Source organism: Antechinus flavipes, chromosome 2 (assembly GCF_016432865.1).
Source record: "Antechinus flavipes isolate AdamAnt ecotype Samford, QLD, Australia chromosome 2, AdamAnt_v2, whole genome shotgun sequence".
NCBI classification, from domain to species: Eukaryota; Metazoa; Chordata; class Mammalia; order Dasyuromorphia; family Dasyuridae; genus Antechinus; species Antechinus flavipes.
This window is the reverse complement of record NC_067399.1, coordinates 325,373,741-325,392,597: the sequence shown is the minus strand read 5'-3', so window position 1 is coordinate 325,392,597 and position 18,857 is coordinate 325,373,741. Positions and strand designations below refer to the sequence as shown.

The 18,857-nt window shown below is 33.4% G+C and overlaps 1 protein-coding gene across 8 annotated transcripts in view; it reads right to left on the bottom strand.

The window, feature by feature from the left end:
* Positions 1 to 18,857, bottom strand: part of KTN1 (kinectin 1) — a 141,004-nt gene that overhangs the window by 69,175 nt on the left and 52,972 nt on the right. For all 8 annotated transcript variants that reach the window (XR_007950660.1, XM_051977714.1, XM_051977715.1 and 5 more), the window contains 8 exons: positions 17,722 to 17,828; positions 14,941 to 15,073; positions 13,698 to 13,782; positions 6,977 to 7,143; positions 6,432 to 6,500; positions 2,967 to 3,004; positions 2,076 to 2,166; positions 1,289 to 1,357 (listed from right to left, as the gene is read on the bottom strand). Coding sequence is in view for 7 of the 8 variants with exons in the window: in XM_051977714.1 (XP_051833674.1) it covers positions 1,289 to 1,357; positions 2,076 to 2,166; positions 2,967 to 3,004; positions 6,432 to 6,500; positions 6,977 to 7,143; positions 13,698 to 13,782; positions 14,941 to 15,073; positions 17,722 to 17,828 (759 nt within the window). In the remaining variant the exon portion in view is untranslated. The remainder of the gene's footprint in view (positions 1 to 1,288; positions 1,358 to 2,075; positions 2,167 to 2,966; positions 3,005 to 6,431; positions 6,501 to 6,976; positions 7,144 to 13,697; positions 13,783 to 14,940; positions 15,074 to 17,721; positions 17,829 to 18,857) is intronic.

Here is an 18,857-nt window from a genome sequence, read left to right as displayed (position 1 = left end):
CTCAGCACTAATTCAGTGAGCTTTCAGTATAAAAAGGTTACTATGCTGGGCTAAGAGAGAACTGGCCCAGGTCAGAAATGGAAATGGTCAAAGCTTTTGTGTAGATCAGCAGTGGGAAGTGACCCCTGAGTAATTACTGTATTTCCAGGCAGGGCAAGATAGGGAAATCTACTCTTTCCTTCTCTTGTCTCTTATCAAGAATATTAAAAAGTTAAAAAAAAAAAAAAAGTGTTACAGATGGATAATAAACTTGACAAAATTAAGGAGAAAGAGTTATGGCATGATTATATTTTTTTCCATAATGCTACAGAATCCCAAAAGGCTCAATGCTGCAAAAAAATCATTATCTTCACCAATAAACTATCTATTTAAGCTGTGAATCAGAGAACCACAAGACATCAGAATCAAAATTATAAATAACAAAAGGAGTAATAGGAAGACACATGCATGGGAAAGGTAGACAATGATATGCTGCCAAAAAAAGACTTGAATGTAAAAAAACAGTGGGCAAGATATAATCAAAAAGGAAGTGGGTCAACTTCCCACTAGTAGTGAAGTAGTGAAGAAGAGATTAGAAATAAACAGATCTTAGGAGGACACTGGTATCCCTAATACACTTTTTAAAGAAATGGATAGATCTACAGGATATTGTGGTTAGTCTTATGTAGAATTCTAAGGAAACCATAGAGTTATCAGTGTAAAAACATTAATACAAGAAAAAACACACAAAAAAACAAAAAATGACAAGAAGACACTATGTGGTCCACCAACATGGGAGTAGCTCTGCATAGGAGTCATGCTGCTTTCTATTTGGAATCACTGTTAGGGGTTTTATTTCATCTAAAATCTTACAATTATATCACACATTATTTTTCCAATATTTATTGGAAATAAATTTATTTCCATTTATTCAACCTATACAATTTAATATCCTTAGTAGGCCAAATGAAACACTAAAAATAAGCCAAAATTATATATATATATATATATATATATTTTTTTTTTCAAATAGGTTAGTTACATCAACAACTTTCTATTCCAAAATAAATCACTTCATCGACAACTAAAGCATTTACAAAGAGAGGCAACTAAGGCTAAGCCATCATCACCTGTAAAAACACAGGATTCCTTTTCTAGTGCAATATAGCTGGTATAAGTAATGAGTCACTACAATTAGACATTATGCCTCTTTTCTCTTATAAAGAAATCAGGTCATTGCAATGAAGTAAAAATAGTTATAAAGCACTTTCTTGCTTTTTGGAACTTACCTACCAATGTATAGTTTTACCTGTTCATTTGTCAGAGCTTGCAATTTTTGCACTTCGGCTTTTAAAAAGAAATTCATGTTCTGGATAACCTAGAAAAAGGAGGGGGAAATCAAGTTAGGTGACCTAGTTAACAGAGTGGTAGACATGGAGTCGAAAAAGATATGAGTTCAAATTCAGATTCAGACAAATGCTGGCTATGTGACCCTGTACAAATAATTTAATCTCTCTGTCTCAGTTTCCTCAAAAGTAAAATGAAACTAATGATATAGCATATATATATGCATGCATATATATCATAGAAATGTGAGTCTCATTTGAGATTACACACTTAAGGCATTCCGTAAACCTTAAAAATACTATATAATGTTAACTATTATTATTTTAGAAAATTGAAACACTCTTTGCATTTTATAGAATATGCTAATAAAAAAATATGTAACTTGAAATTCAAAGATGGTCCTCTTAACTTTAAATTTTTTTATAGAGCATCAAGCAAATGTCTTGCACCAAAACATTTTAAGTATTTTGATGAAAATTTTTTTTTCCTAGGGGGAATAAGCTTTTACTCATTAGAAGGGAATACTAAAGTCTTTTGGAAACCATTCAAACTCTTTTTGACAAGTCTTTTCATTCTTCATTAATGCAAATGATTCCATTATCAGAACTATTTTTCTCTCAAATGTTCTCAGAATGATAAAAGCAAAGCTATCAGCTACATGATAAAACTGTTCTTCTGTTTTAAGAAATACCAATTCTCAGCCTTAATACCTATATTTAACATTATGGCTATATACCATCTTACAATACCTTAAGCTCCTCTTCTTTGCTTGTTAAAAGATCGTGTTCATTTGCTAAGGAATCTTCTGTCTGTTTTATCTGTTTATCCTTTTCTGCAATCCTTTAAAAATAAATATGTCATGAGTGACAAAAAAAAGTAGAGTCCTGGTGGCAGTAAATATTATCTTAACAATTCCAATATTTAAGTTTTATTTTGATGTCTCATTGAGAGACATTTGATGTCTCATTCCCAAGGCCTTATCAGCGAAACACAAGGCCTAGTAGGATCTAAAAGACTTAATAAGCTTCAAATACAGGATGCTAAGTGGAAGATCATTTAAGAACCTGCCTATCTGTGATCAGAAGTCTCAGAATGAAAAAAAAAAATCTGATCACCAAGAACAATTTGAAATTTTTGGCCACAATAATTAAATCATCCGCTATAAGTCTGTGGTAGATTTGAAGGAATTTAAACCTTTACTAGTACATAAATTATTTCAAACAATGAAATGACTAAAATATGAAACATTGCTATTATCATATTCATTTTTAGATGTGTACACTTAAATTTTTTATGACAAATCAGAAGTCATGATTTTCTTATTTTTATAACACAACCTCTAAAAAGACAACACTACAAAAATTTTAATATACTATCATTACTCAAGCTGTATTAAGATATTCCTAACCCAACAATTAAATCAAGTCTTTGTGAACTAATTGCTAAAGAAAGAATTTTTTGTTTTCTGTATAATAGAAAGAAAAGCAAGATGAAGTAGAATTCTTTCACTACTACACCAAAGGAGTTATTTCAAATCTATAAATCAAATGATAGATGCTATGCCTGCTACAGTGACTAAATGATGACCATGCAATTATCTTTTTTTTTTTTAAAGAATATATGAATTTATGAAGACTTACACTTTATGTAATTCTTCTGCTAGGACTGAAGCTGAGGTCTAAAAACAAAACAAAGCAGAGTCAATAGAAATATATATTTGAAAGGAAATATAAACATGGTGCAACAAAATCTTCAAATATGCAAAAAAAAACCTAATAAGATCCTTAAAGTAGTACAGAGGTTATTAACTTGGGATATTTATTCTTGTTTGGGTTATAGATATGTAGACAGATCGATGATAGATTGATAGATAACTGATTTACCTTACAATGCTATGTATTTTAGCTTGCATATTTAAAAACATTCAATTTTTAAAACTCTGACCTAGGAATTAAGTGACAGCCACAAGTAAAGAACTACATTACAGTAGGAGATTTAATGGATAAGGATACAAATGATAAATAATAAGCAAACAAGTAATCACATAAATTTTTTCCTTTACAATAAATTATAATACTAAAATGATCTATCTTAGAAGCCAATTAAAGAAATGCGAAATATTCGATTTCATATGTCTTTTTAAAATAACAATTTTAAACATCAATAAAATATCATTTTACAATGATATTCCCCTATCACATGAATCCTGACTGGTGTTTTAAAATTTGTTATAATTTTTGCAAAGGGTAAGGCTTGAGACTTGTTCTCCTCCATAACATTTGAATTAATAAGTACTTTGCTTTCTTTTTACCTTATATAATATTCTCTTACTAAAATTCAAGGTTGAAATTATAAGCTGACCATGACCTCCAAGGTTCAAAGGATATGATGATTTTTTTTTTACATTATGGCATTATCAGAGTTTTATAATATACTTTAAAATAACCTACTATATAGATATATTTTCAGTTTTATAACTTCAGACTACCAACCAACTTTCCACAAAAGGCAGATTGGTAACATTTTAAAGTTAGAAAATTCATCTTACAATTTTGTTTTCACTGAATTTTAAAGAATATAGAACAAGTTCAACATTTTTATTACATTTTTTCAAAAATTAGGCTGACTTAAGAATTTTAATTAATGCAATGACCATGAGTCTAGAGAAGTGATAATGAAACATGTTGTCTACCTTCTGATAAAGGAATGATAAACTGACAAAAAGTAAAAAGCATACATTTCTGGAACATCCAAATTGGGATTTTATTTTGTCTATTATACGTTATGTTACATGGGTTGGTTTTCCTCTTCAATGGATATGTAAGTGTATAGGGTGGCCTGGAGAGGGGAAGAAGTAAATAGTCAAAGTAAGGAATAATTTACCATGAAGGTAAGACATAAGAGGATAACCAAAAGAAAAAAATAAATAAAAAGGAAAGAAAGCCTGCTTATAACCCAAAGAGATACTAAAGAAGGGAAAGGGACCTGTATGTGCCAAAATGTTTGTGGCAGCCCTGTTTGTAGTGGCTAGAAGCTGGAAAATGAATGGATGCCCATCAATTGGAGAATGGTTGAGTAAATTGTGGTATATGAACATTATGGAATATTATTGTTCTGTAAGGAATGACTAGCAGGATGAATACAGAGAGGACTGGGAAGACTTACATGAACTGATGCTAAGTGAAATGAGCAGAACCAGGAGATCATTATATACCTCAACAACAATACTGTTTGAGGATGTATTCTGACGGAAGTGGACCTCTTCAATAAAGAGAGCTAATTCAGTTTCAATTGATCAAGGATGGACAGAAGCAGCTACACCCAAAGAAAGAACACTGGAAAATGAATATAAACTGCTTGCATTTTTGTTTTTCTTCCCGGGTTATTTATACCTTCTGAATACAATTCTCCCTGTGCAACAAGAGAACTGTTCGGTTCTGCACACATATATTGTATCTAGGATATATTGTAACCTATTCAACATGTAAAGGACTGCTTGCCATCTGGGAGAGGGGTGGAGGGAGGGAGGGAAAAATTGGAACAGAAGTGAGTGCAAGGGATAATGTTGTAAAAAATTACCCTGGAATGGGTTCTATCAATAAAAAGTTATTAAAAAAAAAAAAAAAAGGAAAAAAAAATGGTATTTTGAGTCATTTTTATAAAAGTACAGAAAGAAGAGAAGAAAGCAAAGGCCAGCAAGTCAGCCTGGAATGTTATGCTGAATTTATTATATTTATTTAAAATAAAAAACCAAGCTGTTATATAATGGAAATTCCAAGTTTTACATATAGTTCTCTTTTTCTGAGGCAACCCTGCTATTCCCTCAGTCCACTACCCTATCTCTTTTCCCGTCTAAAGATAAACCTTTGCCAAAAGCAATCTACACATGCTCTCCTCTCATTTCTTAACCCTTTGCAATCTGTTTCTGACCCATCAGGAAGTGCCAAGGATTTCAGTGGCAAGAACATTCTTTTCTGGAACTTCAAAATACATAGATAGACCCTAAGAGAGCAATCTTACAGGAGGCATTTCCACAGGGATTTCTTCTCAGAACAATGAAGAACTGTGGACATGAAGCTCCAGAGACTTGTGGGTTCAGGATACTAGGATGTCTCTATTAGTCAGAGGACAGATGATGGTTAAGATCCTGGCAGTGATCTGACTTACCCAGAACTTGCTCACTCAGTTTGGCTGGCCTGCCTTCTCTGGGAATGGCTGTTGGGAGAGATGAGAGTCTGAGAGCTAAACTGGAAGCCAGTCTGGTAGTCTGGGATGAATTACTTCCCAAGATTCCTGTGCCTCTGCCTGCTGAGGATATTTGGCCAGCAGCTGCTGGTAATAAGGAAAATGGGCCCTTCTCTATGATGACTTCTTCCCTCAGTGGGGCAGAGTAGGAAGCAGGTCTGTTGGCTTAAGGGATACTATTATTCTGAAGAATCTAGAGCTCATGGACCTGTCTCCTTTAGAGTCCCAATGGAGATAATGGTTAAGACGACAGTGATAATGTGACGCATCTAGAAGTCAACTGTTACAGCAAGGTTGGCTTGAATGCCCTGTAGGTGGTAGATGGTTGACATAAGAGTAAACTATAACTACAAAAATAACAGCAATAAAAGTTTGGTAAGGTAAAAGCAGCATCAAGAAAAGACAAAGCAAGGAAGGATTTAAGAGCAAAAAGCAAGGTGGAGCTTAATCAGTTAACCATAAAATCAAAACTGAAAAGTGAAGAAAGTTAAGTCACAACAAGAATGATGACCTGAGAAAGGATTGAGAGTTACGGACTCTAAAGTCATGAAGAAGAACAAATTTTAAGAAGAGTAAGGCACAGAAAATAAGGCATAATCTATGAATGACAAATTGTATTCAGATAAAGAAAATTCATTCTGTGATCTAGTAAATGGAACACTGGGACAATGAGGACGAGATGATTTTTTGGCAGCTATAATTACTAAAAATTAGAGATAACATAATTCCATTAATTGGTTTTATTTGTAGAACACTCAAATTTCTACATTAACTACTTTAACAAAATGTACAAAAGAATCTTTAGCTGTTAATAGCCTTCAAAAACTTGATAATGCTAAACAGGAAAACAATATTATTACCTGGGCTGCCATCTCAGTATGAAATTGCTGAATCTGAGCTTTCAAAGCCTCATTTTGCTCCAGAAGATCCTTTTGCATGCATGCATACATGCGCGCACACACACACACACACACACACACACACACGCACGCCCCACAAAAAAAAAAAAAAAAAAAAAAAAAGAACATGAAGACAAAGTATGTGTATTCATACTGAAAAAAAGAGCATTGGTTAAATAACAACAGGTAATTAATCTTTAAAAACTTTAAAATCTTTAAAATTAATATTTAAAAAAACGGTTTTTTAAATAAAAAAAGATTATTTTCAAGACTGGAGATTGGTAGTTGAACAATCTCTAACTGATAAAACACAAGGCTGCACTGTTACTAGTAGAGTGAAATACATAACTTCGAGCTAAAGCCCTCCATTCCATAATGAAGTTTCCCAAATTTAAGCATACCACCAAGATTGTCCTATTTAATAAACATTTCATTAAAGTTTTACAAGTAATTTAACACCATCCGGCACTGCTTTCTCTAAAAAGAATGAAAAACAAATGTGATACCTGTGCTTGCATTTGAAGAGAATCTTCTTTTTTAACCCTCTTTTGTTCAGATTCCATTAGCTGCATTAATCTTTTTTCCAACTGTTGTTTTGATACCAAGGTATCTGTAAGCTTACTATGCAGGCCCTGGACTTCATTCTCCTTGGCCACATATTTATTCTGTAAATCTGCAATACCCAATATTTTAAATATTTTTATTTTAATAATATTTTTCCAATGCTATGCAAAGATAATTTTTAGCACTCATTTTTATAAAATTCTGAGTTCCAAATTTTTCTCCTTCCCTCCCAGTAAACAATTTGATATAGGTTATAAACGTGCAATTACATAAAACTCATTTCCATATTAATCATACTTGGGAAGGAACAAACCAAAAAAAAAAAAAATGACAATAATAAAGAAAGCAAAAATTGTATCCTTTGATCAGCATTAAGTATCCATCAGTTCATTCTCTGGATGTGGACATTTTCTAATATGAAGCTTTTTTAAGTGTCTTAGATCACTATATTGTTGAGAAAAGCTATGTCATTCATTGCTGATCATCACATGATATTGCTGTTCTGTATAAAATGTTCTCCTGGTTCTGCTCATTTCATTTTTCATCAGTTCATTTCAGGCTTCCCAGGTTTTTCTGAATGTATCCTGTTCATCATTTCTTATTGAACAATAGTATTTCATTACATTCATATACCATAGCTTTTTCAGCCATTTTCCAAGTGATAGGCATTACCTCAATTTCTAATTTTATGCCACCACAAAAATATTCACATATGTAGGTCCTTTTCCCATTTTATTTCAAGTATTTTTAAAGGATTTTGTATGGTAGTAATTTATAGGATTTTTTTTTATCCAGCTAATTAGAGTGAGTTCAATAAGCTGCAAATTTTAGTCTACTTTTATAATTCCATCAGTGCAGGCAAACCTTCCATTATAGAAACTTTCTCTACTAAAATAAATCAACTCATCTGTAAGTTGAGTCTTCTAGAGAGATAACTGGAACAAGAGGTTAAATGACTCGACAACAGTCAAAGAGCCAGTACAAGTCAAGATTTGAACCCAAGTCTTCCTGATACTTTCATCCACTATACCATATTGTGGATTTTAAACATTTATTAAACATCTGCCAGATGCAGGGGAGAGACACTATACCATATTGTCTCTCCCCTGCATCTGGCAGATGTTTAATAAATGTTTAAAATTAATTGTTGAATCATTTTTTTTTTTAAATAACCTTAACTTCCCAAGAATTACCTTAATTTGTTATTAAATTAGGCTCTTTGTGTCCTGTTGGAATCCTTACTAATTGCTAAGTAGTTAGAGTTGATCTAATCTTACAAAAAGATGTTTTGGGCAGAACCTGAAACAAGGTACTAAGTAGAACTACCCATAATCCCTCTCTCTGGAAGGAGCATAAATAGGCCAATGGGCCAGTTGGAGAGTGCTTGGGAGAGGAAGACGCTACGAGTCGAGATTTCACCGGAATGACATGAAGACTGGAGCTGGCTGGAGGCTGAAGGACCAGACCTTTGGATTTAAAGACATTCGGAGAGAGCTCTTGGAACCAAGCAGAGAGATAGGCCTCTAAGCTAACCGGGCTATATTGAAGAAAATAAAAGATCTGAACTTTTATCACCTGGCTGCGTTTTAAGAAGAAAAAGCTCACAACATTTTGGCGCCCAACGTGGGGCGAACAGACCCCTCAGTGGATTTCAGTGGAAAAGCTCCGATCCTGATTCAAGTGGAAAAGCCTCTGATCCTGATCCAGTGGAAAAAACTTCAACCCAGAAATTAGGGTGAGTGCAACAAAGAAATTTTGTTAGAAGAGTTAAAGTAGAATTTCATCTAAGATGGGACAGATATTTAGAAAACAGCCTGTTTCTGTTCAAGGAAAATGTTTAGAGAGCATTATTAATGTTATGGAAAGCCAAGGTTTAATTATAAGTTTACAGCAAATCACTGAATTTTTACAAACTGTAAAGGACATATGTCCTTGTTTCTCTCTTGATAAGGAATTAGATCTAAATGAATGGAAATTGGTTGGAGAGGATCTTTGTCAATTCTATGATAAAAATGGGCCTAACTCAATAATTAATACATATAATGTAATACAATTGGCTATAAGAAGTTATTTAAGTGATAGAATGATGAAAAGGAAAGTACAGGAGGAAAAAGTGCCAACTTTACTAGGTGAAAAGGAGGACGAATCAGATGAGAATGGAGTTAATTACAATTCTGAGTATGATACTTCACAGCAGGAGGAATTAGGTGATTCCACATCTCATGACCCTCCCCCCGCAATTAACCCTTCATGGGTGGAACAAGGGGGAGGGAGAGAGACAGAAACACAGTCAGCTTCTCCTGTAAAGCAGAATTTAACAAGATTAGAAAAAGCATTAATTAAGGCAAAAAATGAAGGAGAAGATATATCTGATTTTATAAATGCATATCCTGTGATTGAAGAGCTCAACTCCTCAGGTCAAAAAGAGAGAAAATACACTCCTTTTAATTTGGGAAAAATTAAAGATTTGAAAAAGGGTTGCACTCTTTATGGGGCTACATCATCTTATGTGAAGATGTTACTGGATAATTTATCTTATGAAATCCTAACCCCGAATGACTGGAAATCCATAACGAAAACTTGTCTAGAGCCGGGACAAAATTTATTGTGGCTTTCAGAGTTTCATGAATTATGTAGGATTCAAGCCCAACGCAATAGGCAAACAGGAGCTATTGTACAAGTTGCTTTTGACCAACTAGCTGGTGAAGGTCAGTATGTAGAGAGTTCAGAACAGATTTATTATCCCATAACAGTGTATGAGCAAATTTCTAAGGCTGCAATAAAAGCTTGGAATTCTCTCCCTGGACAGAAAGATGGAAATAATGTTTTCACAAAAATAGAGCAAGGTCCCAATGAACCTTTTGCAGATTTTGTGGGACGTTTACAAACAGCTGTAATAAGAACCATTGGAGACAATGCAGCAACAGAAATAATGACTAGACATTTGGCTAAGGAAAATGCCAATGAGATTTGCAAGAGAATTATATGGGGGCTAGACAAAAATGCTCCTTTAGAAGAAATCATTAGACGCTGTGCCACAGTGGGCACAAATGCTTATTATGCCCAGACTATGATGAACATGGAAAGACAAGGTCCTTCTTGGCAGAGGAATTCTAGAGAAACTCGTCGATGTTTTCAGTGCAGAAAAATTGGACATTTGAGAGCTCATTGTAGATATGGAGATAGAGTGAGAAGACAGGGTGAGAGAAAACCCAAAACCCCATGTCCAAAATGTAACCGAGGCTTTCATTGGGCCTCTAAATGTATATTGACCCAGAGGAAGGAGAGGCAAAGCCCAGCTCCAAAGTATCAATCAAAAGACAGGTGGGGCATGATAGCAGCTGAAGTTACACCCAGAGAGACTTTAGAAATTCAGAACTCTGATGTCATCAACCAACAGAAAAGCAATGTATTTTAAGCAATTGCAAGAATCATTGGATTTCTTGAGATGAAAGATTGTTGATGAGACTTTTGCAGTAGTTAAATTTTCATGTTGATTCATGTTATTTGTTACATTACCACTAGCCTGTGTTATATTGCTATGTGCTTATGTAAATTATGTATAATGCCTCCCATATTGATGGATTTATGTGTACCCCCTCAGGAACCCCCTATGTTTTAAAACAAAAGAAAGGGGGAGATGTTGGAATCCTTACTAATTGCTAAGTAGTTAGAGTTGATCTAATCTTACAAAAAGATGTTTTGGGCAGAACCTGAAACAAGGTACTAAGTAGAACTACCCATAATCCCTCTCTCTGGAAGGAGCATAAATAGGCCAATGGGCCAGTTGGAGAGTGCTTGGGAGAGGAAGACGCTACGAGTCGAGATTTCACCGGAATGACATGAAGACTGGAGCTGGCTGGAGGCTGAAGGACCAGACCTTTGGATTTAAAGACATTCGGAGAGAGCTCTTGGAACCAAGCAGAGAGATAGGCCTCTAAGCTAACCGGGCTATATTGAAGAAAATAAAAGATCTGAACTTTTATCACCTGGCTGCTTTTTGAGAAGAAAAAGATTACAACAGTGTCCTACAAACTAGTTAAATGTTAAAAGCTAGAAACAACAATAGAAAACTATTTTTTTTTTTAAGTGGCAGATACAAATTCTCTCTCTACAACATGTCTTCTGTATTTTTTTCTCCTTTTCACTCCCTCAGCATCTGATACATAGTTGGCCCTTTAAAAATTCTGGTTGATTGATTAGATTCTAATTTTTATTACCTAGAAGAGTATTATTTACAAACTCACAATCATTTACAATTTACAATTAAACATGGGACACTCAAGCCACAAACCAGCCCAAATTAGTTTAAAATGTAATTGGGGAATAATTAACAAAATTATAAAAACATGATAAAATACAGATAATGTTGATAGTTTTCTAACTCAATATGTGATCTGAAAAGACTTTCATGTATGGATTAGTGGTTCTTGTTTCTACTTGAGTTTGATACTACTGATTTACAACACTATTCAAGAAAGCTTCTTATGGCCTGTTTTTATTATATACATTTCTACTACTCCAAACATATAAATTTTGAATTCCTAAACGTACTAGTCAAGGTCTTCCATCATCTTTCACCAATCTAACTTTCCACAATTCTCTTATAATATTCTTTTCTCCAGTCAAACCACACACAATCTTTTTCTTGTCTTTTCTAGCCTTTGCTTCCATCATCCCCATGACTGAAAAAGACTTATTTCCTGGATCCCTAAGCATTTATTTTCACCTAACTTCCTTTTCTTCCTCTAAGATCCATCTCAAGAGCACTCATCTCCAAGAACCCTTCCATGATGACACCATGACCTCTTACAATACAGAAAGTAATCTCAATTCAATCCAATACTTATTATCAACATACTATGTGAAAGGATACAAAAATTTAAAATCAAATAGTGTCTATTCTTAAGGAATAGTGCACAACATGCACAAAGATAAGTTAATATAATTTGAGGAGGAAAAGAATATTAACCACTGGGAAATGATAAGGCAATATTTTACACTGGGAAATGATAAGGAAATATTTTATACACTGTTAAATGACATCTAAGTTAATACGTGAAGGAAGCTAATGATTCTAAGACAGGTATGAGAAGAAATTATGTTTCAGCCCTACAAAGCAACTAGTGCAAAAGCATAGAAATGGGAATATAGTTTGAAGAATAGCTGGAAAATTGAGTCTGAGTCAAATCGGAGATTCAAACTCCAGACTGAATAATTTTTTTATCCTAGATCCACTAAGGTTCTAGAATAAAAGAATATAGTGTCTCTCAGCCCCCTGAGAATAGCTTTCATTTTTCCTTTGAATTTTCAAAACCTACATTCAGAATTCCAGTATTTAGCATATAGCATAGCCAAAAAATAAACAGAGAGAAAAAAAGACAAGAGCCTGAATTGTATGATTATGTAAGTGTAGAGAAGGTCACATATAAAGAGTACCTTCATAATCTCTCACACTATCTAATAATTCACTGTTAAGATGGTTAACAGAGTTAACGTGAATTATTAACATGGTTAACAGGGAAAATGGGCTGGTATAAACCTAGGATGACACCTTTTCACCTTCCCTCAATTACTAGTGCCTTCCCCTCAAAATCACAGAATTTACAGGTATATGAGATCCCAGGAGCCATCATACCATGCCACCTCTCTAAAGAAAAAGTACACACTAAATCATTTCTAAGGCAGGAGACAAAAGTCTACTGTTGGAATTGAATCATGAATGAGAAAACATGCCAAAGTTGAACACAGCAATAGATAAGGGATGAAGAGGGAAAGCATTCCAGGCATGAAAGACAGCTTATGCAAAAGCACCGACACAGGAATGTTAGCTACAAGGAATTGCCAAGTAGATCAGTTTGGCTTGAATATGCAGGAAGAATAAAGTGAAATAAGTCTAAAACAACAGACTAGAATATGAAGGGCTTTCAAAGTACAGCTGCAAAACCTTGAGAGATGCCATTGTCAGGGTACAAAAGAAATATCTACCTATCACAGGCTCCTTGTTTGACTCAATATTATTTTTTTAAAAACCCTTTTAGGTATGGAAAGGCAATATCTATAAGTTGTTTCTCCACTGCTTTAAACAAAGAATATGCTTAATAGTGCTAGTTGAAATTATTTAAATCTAAACACAAGATTCTAAGAGGTAAAAGAAAATTGAGATATTTTGGCATACTCAAAAATATCTTCCCTCTCTGTTCCATCCAAAAAAAGTCATAATAAAATCGAAAGGTATAAGAGAATTAAAAACTCAATTCTCTGTCCCATGGTCTCTGAATAATTCCTTTCACAGGGCACTAGATCTATCAAAGAAAATGAGGAAATAACAGTATCTCCTTGTGTCTCAAGGAAAGAAAAGAGTCAGAAGCAAAGAGAAACAAAAGAAAAAAGTTACAGTTACAAAAATGAATATTCAAATATGGATATTCTAATATTATATCTAATATAACTTTTAATAAGGGAAATCAGAGAACTTCCAGAAAAAAAATAGTCTTACAAAGGAAACATCAAAATTAATTTCTTTTCTTTAAAATTAATGATCATTCTCAAACCAAACAAAAACAATAAAACTATCCACGTGAAAATTATTATTATTCCTTAAAAGTTAATGCAGAGTTAAGGATTCATTAAAAATTTTACATGAGTAATTCTTCTGCCCACCTTGTGCTGCTTCATGCTCCGATGTTCTTTTCCTGATATAGCTCTGGACTTCTTCCCACCTTCTCTCAGCTTCTTGTAGTTGAACCTTGAGGTTTTAAAAGAGAGGAAAGAGCAGAAAAGCTTTCAGCAGACTAACATCACATATTATGTAGTAAATGGTCGCTCTCAACTTATGTTGCCAAAATCATCTTTTGCATACTTTCCTTCCTCAAATGGCAAATTTACAAGACCTGGTAATGATATGTCAACAGGATTAACAATTCAGTGATTATTTCAAACATATGAACTCTCAAAATTATTAGATCCTGAGGTGCCTATTACAACAACTGAACCAAAAGGTGGGCCTTATTTTCATTACTTTTTTTTAGGATAGGCCTGCATCTTATTGATAAATCTTATATTGTAAATATCCAAAAGCTTCAGCAAAATGACTTTGTATTAATAAATATTTATCAGCAGTGATTGAAAAAAGTAGACCAGAGCAACTATAATTTTTAATGTTATTCATCCATATAGTATATTCCAAAAGATATAATGGACTCAACATAAATAATGCTGTGATGCCACGAGCTAAACCAATGTGGAATAAAAGTTAATCAAAAAAGTTAACTCTTTTTTCTCCCAATATAGAAAAATATTAAAATATTGAGAAATGAAATAGTTATACTCTGTACTATATGTTCCATTTATCTCTCTGCCAAATTAACACCCAAGTCTTCTGTAAGTGATAACAAGAGATAATGATTACTGTTTCAATAGTCTCTTTATCATTTTAACAGACACCTGTGAAAAAAGCAGCAATGTCACTATATAAATATTAAAATCACAATATATCAATAATAGCATTTCTATAGTATTAGAAGTTTTGAAAAGTGTTTTTATATATACCATCTTAATTCATCCTTATAATAGCAGTAATTCCTATTTTACAGAAGAAGAAACTAAGGCTCAAATGGTAAAGGGTTTTGCTTAAAATCATAAATCATAAAAATCATAAGGCATGCAACAGAAATAGTGTTTGAACTAAGTTTAGCACTGTTCATGACAATGTATGGTCATTTTTATGTCAAAACTCTCATTTCCCTATAGCCATGCCACCTCAAAGAGAACAGAAATTCTATTAAGATTCACACCTTTAAGCTAACCTAAATTTACATTTAGGTTATCATTCACTGTGGTGCCCCTGTAAAATTAACAGGTTTACACAAGGGCATAGCACATCTCTGAAAAATGTGTAAGTCACCTTCAACTGAGCAACTGCTTGCTCAGCATTCTTTTTCTGAATTTCCTCCTGCTGCAACTTTCCTGTTTTCTCTTTCAATTCATTCACCAATCTTGTACAATCCTGGCGGAGCTTGTTCAATTCAGAAGACTGCCTGAAAATAAGAATTGAATTAATTAAATTGCTACAACACACATATGAAATAAGCAAAACTTGTTAAAACTTGTTATTGTTAAGTAGACACACAAAAAAAAATAACTCACTCCAAGTTTTCTTTTTCTATCTCTAAATGTAGCTATTAATGATATTTAATGAGATTCATTATCCTTCTTAAAAAACAATCAAAATTATAGCCAAAGTCAGATATAACTTTTAAAAGTCAGATATAATTTTTTTTAAAAAAATGTGAGGTTCTAATTTTTACATATCATGAAAATTAGATATTATTCATCTTAGCAGTCTCTATGACTCCTTTAAAAGAAAAGACACAAGAGTATCTCCTAAAATTTATCCCTTTGAAATTTTATAGTAATCAGAATTTTGTCTTATAACAGTTGGAGCTTCCATACAAATTTGATTGTTTTTAACTCCAAGTTAATGTGAAGATAAACTGGAGGCAGGCAGACTGACCAGAAGGTTATTAAAATAATCAGGGTGAAGTAATGATGGTCTGCATTAGAATGGTGGCAGTGTCAGAAAAAAGAAGAAGGCATATTTGAGAAATGTTGCAAAAGTGAAATCGACAAGCCTTGGCAACCCATTGTATATAGGGTTCTTAAGAAGAGTCCTTGAGGAGTTTGAGAGATAATAGGGAGCCCAAGAATACACTTAAATTATAAGTGTAAAAGATGGGGAGGACTGTATTGCTCCCTATAAAATAAAGGAAAATAGGAGGGAGGGGCGTGGCAGTTTACAGTGAAAGATAACGAGTTCTATTTTGGGATGTGTTTAGTTTTAAGATGTCTACTGGACATCCAATTCAATATATATATATATATTGTAGCCTACCTTTCTCTCTGTGTATTAGCCAGTCTCTTCTTTTCCCCATCTCGACCTCTTAGTCAATCAGCTCAATTCTACAATGACTTTTACAGGGAGTTCTTGAAGGGTGGAGAGATTGGACATAGTATGGAAGAACAAAACTTGGAAAGAGAAAGATGATGAGGTAGAAAGGAAATTGATTATGGTCAGATAAAGAGATTTCTGATTCATAAATAGAAGTGATGTATTTGGGGGTAATAGCAAGTTCCTTTCTGTGAATAACATGGGAAAGAAGGAACAAGTCATGAAAAATTAGTAGATGAAGGAACTAAGGGATTAAGGACATGTTTGAAGGACATTTAGGATATATATTTAAGTCCCCTCATATGAGTTCAGGAGTTGAAGAGAAGGAAAAAATTGCGAGCCAAGTCCTGAATTTACTAAGGAAGGGGAGTAAGCTAGAGGTCTGTAAACAGCTATCAGAATTTTGATTGAGTAGTACATATGGACTGCATGAATCATAAAGGAAAAGAGATTATTGATGAAGTAAGGGAAAAGCTTCACCAATGAGCCAAGGAGAATGAAAAGCAAGTAATAAAAAGAGTGGCCAGAAAAAGAATCAGGGAAAAAAAATCAAGCTTCAGTGACTGTTAGAAGATAGAAGGAGAAAAAGAGGAAAAGATTTAAGATGAAGAGAATATTTTTGCCCATGGAATAAGCACTCCAGAGAACACTGGTGAAGAGGTAGATAGCATCTGGTTGAGACTATGGAGGAGAAGGGTTCAGGGAGACAGATCATATGTTGGAGATGAGGATTTGGGTTTCGATGATGATCCACAGAGTTTCAGAATCACTATAATTATCGGTTATGACTAGGTATATGTTTAATATTGAGGGGAAGCTAGTATTCCTTTTCCCAGCAGCACAGTCCTCTTAGCTCTTCACAAGCAAGATATCCTATCCCTTAGATCCAATCTTTTTTTTTTTTTTTCTGACTGTTCCACAAGCTTGGAATACAGTTCTTCCTCATCTACTAGCTTCCCCTTCTGTAAAATTTCTGTAAAATTCCATCTCCTCTTATTTCTAATGCCTTTACTCTTTTAATAATGTTCCATTTTTCCTATACATTGCTTGTTGTTTACTTTTTGTCTCATTTGTTTACTCATTGTCTCCCCCATTAGATTTCTAGCTCCTTGAGAGAAGGGATGACCTTTTATATTTCCTTTTTGTATTTCCAATGCCAATCCTAGTACCTGATGCTTAACAAATACTTATTAACTAACAAACTAGATGATACAAAGTCCTTTCAACATTAAAAAAGCTATCAGTCTAGAAATGATAAAATTACCAAAACCAACTATGTCAAACACAGAAAACACAAGCAACAAAAAGTGAAGACTAAAACCGAAAATTTAAAAAAATACACACACACACATATATATATGCACACACATAGATAGATAGATATAGATAGATAGATAGACAGATAGATATAAAAACATATGTTAGAACCAGGAAGTTCTAAAGTTATTGAATAGATTTCCTTCTGCAGTTTAGAAAGCTAATCTAAAAAAAGGAGGCAGACTTAGACTTGTCCAAATATTGCACAAACATTGCTCTTCATGTAATGGCTTAACTAAATTAAAATCCTCATTAGGTCTCAATTTTGCAGAATTTTTTCAAAGAAGAATCAGCTTTAGAAAGAAGGCAACAATCACAAGTATTCTCCATTACCAATCAGCAAATGCCATAATCATATATATTAATCTTTCCCACTCAGATACAAATATCTTAAGTAAACAGTCTTCTAGTATAACATACTTGCTTTCAATCTGATTAGTCGTATTGCTGACCGCATCCCTCAGAATACCATTTTCCTGCTTCAAGTGGGTAATTTCTGCTTCCATTTGCTCACGAACTTTCTGAAACTAGAGATAAAAGATTTTTGTTTAAATTACTTGTGGAAAATGGAAAATGGAAAAACATAAAAACTACTTAACAGAAACTAATTATGATAAGAAAATGGCATCAAGAACCAAAACTGAGAGCTCATTTCATGTATATCAGTGTCAAAAAAGAAAAATTAAATTGTCAAAGGTTTCAATACAGAATACAGTTAAGTTATTAAGACAGATTAAATAGATTCTGATGCATTCACCTCAATATCAAATAATACTATAGAAAAGAAAAGTCACCCTAATAGATCACATATAAAAAGCAATGGGAAAAAGAAATAAGCAGGTTTAATTGCAATATGCTTAAAAAGTATAGTTTGTGAATTAATATCATTACCCACCTAATGACATAGCAACTAGATAATTAAAGGAAAGACAAACCTAAATACTGGGAGAAATAAAAAATAAAAACCATTACAACTGGGGATGGTCAACATAGATTTTCCTATGTTTGAAAGGACTAACAAAAAGATCTAAATTGAATTTCAGGAGATTTAAGTATGATAAATCTCTGGTGATTACTAAAAGGAAAGTGAAAGGATTATAATTATTTTTAGCTATACATGTCACCTTCACCAAAAAAGAAAAACCCTCATAAGCAAATGCACGAAAACGATCCCTATTAAACATTCCTTTACTGACAATAATGCAATTTAATATATAATCAGTAAAGAGCCTCTGGAGAATAATTTCATCCTTAAAATGTGGGTTAAAGACAAACTTAGATTGCAGAATAAAGCATATTTTTTGGTCTTTCTTTTCCACCAGAGCACTGTTAAGCAGAAATTTGTTCTACATGACTTGTTTTTTGCCTTCCTAATGGATAGAAGGAGGGAGAGAATCTGGAACTGAAAATAAAATTGAATAAAATTTTAAGAATGTTAGTTTAAAAGAAAACTGTAGCAACAAAAGATAATTTCAAACAAAAAATAGAAATGGAGGCATTGGGGAAAGTAGGGAAGGTAGGAAAGGGAAAAGGAGACAAAAATTTACTCTACCCTT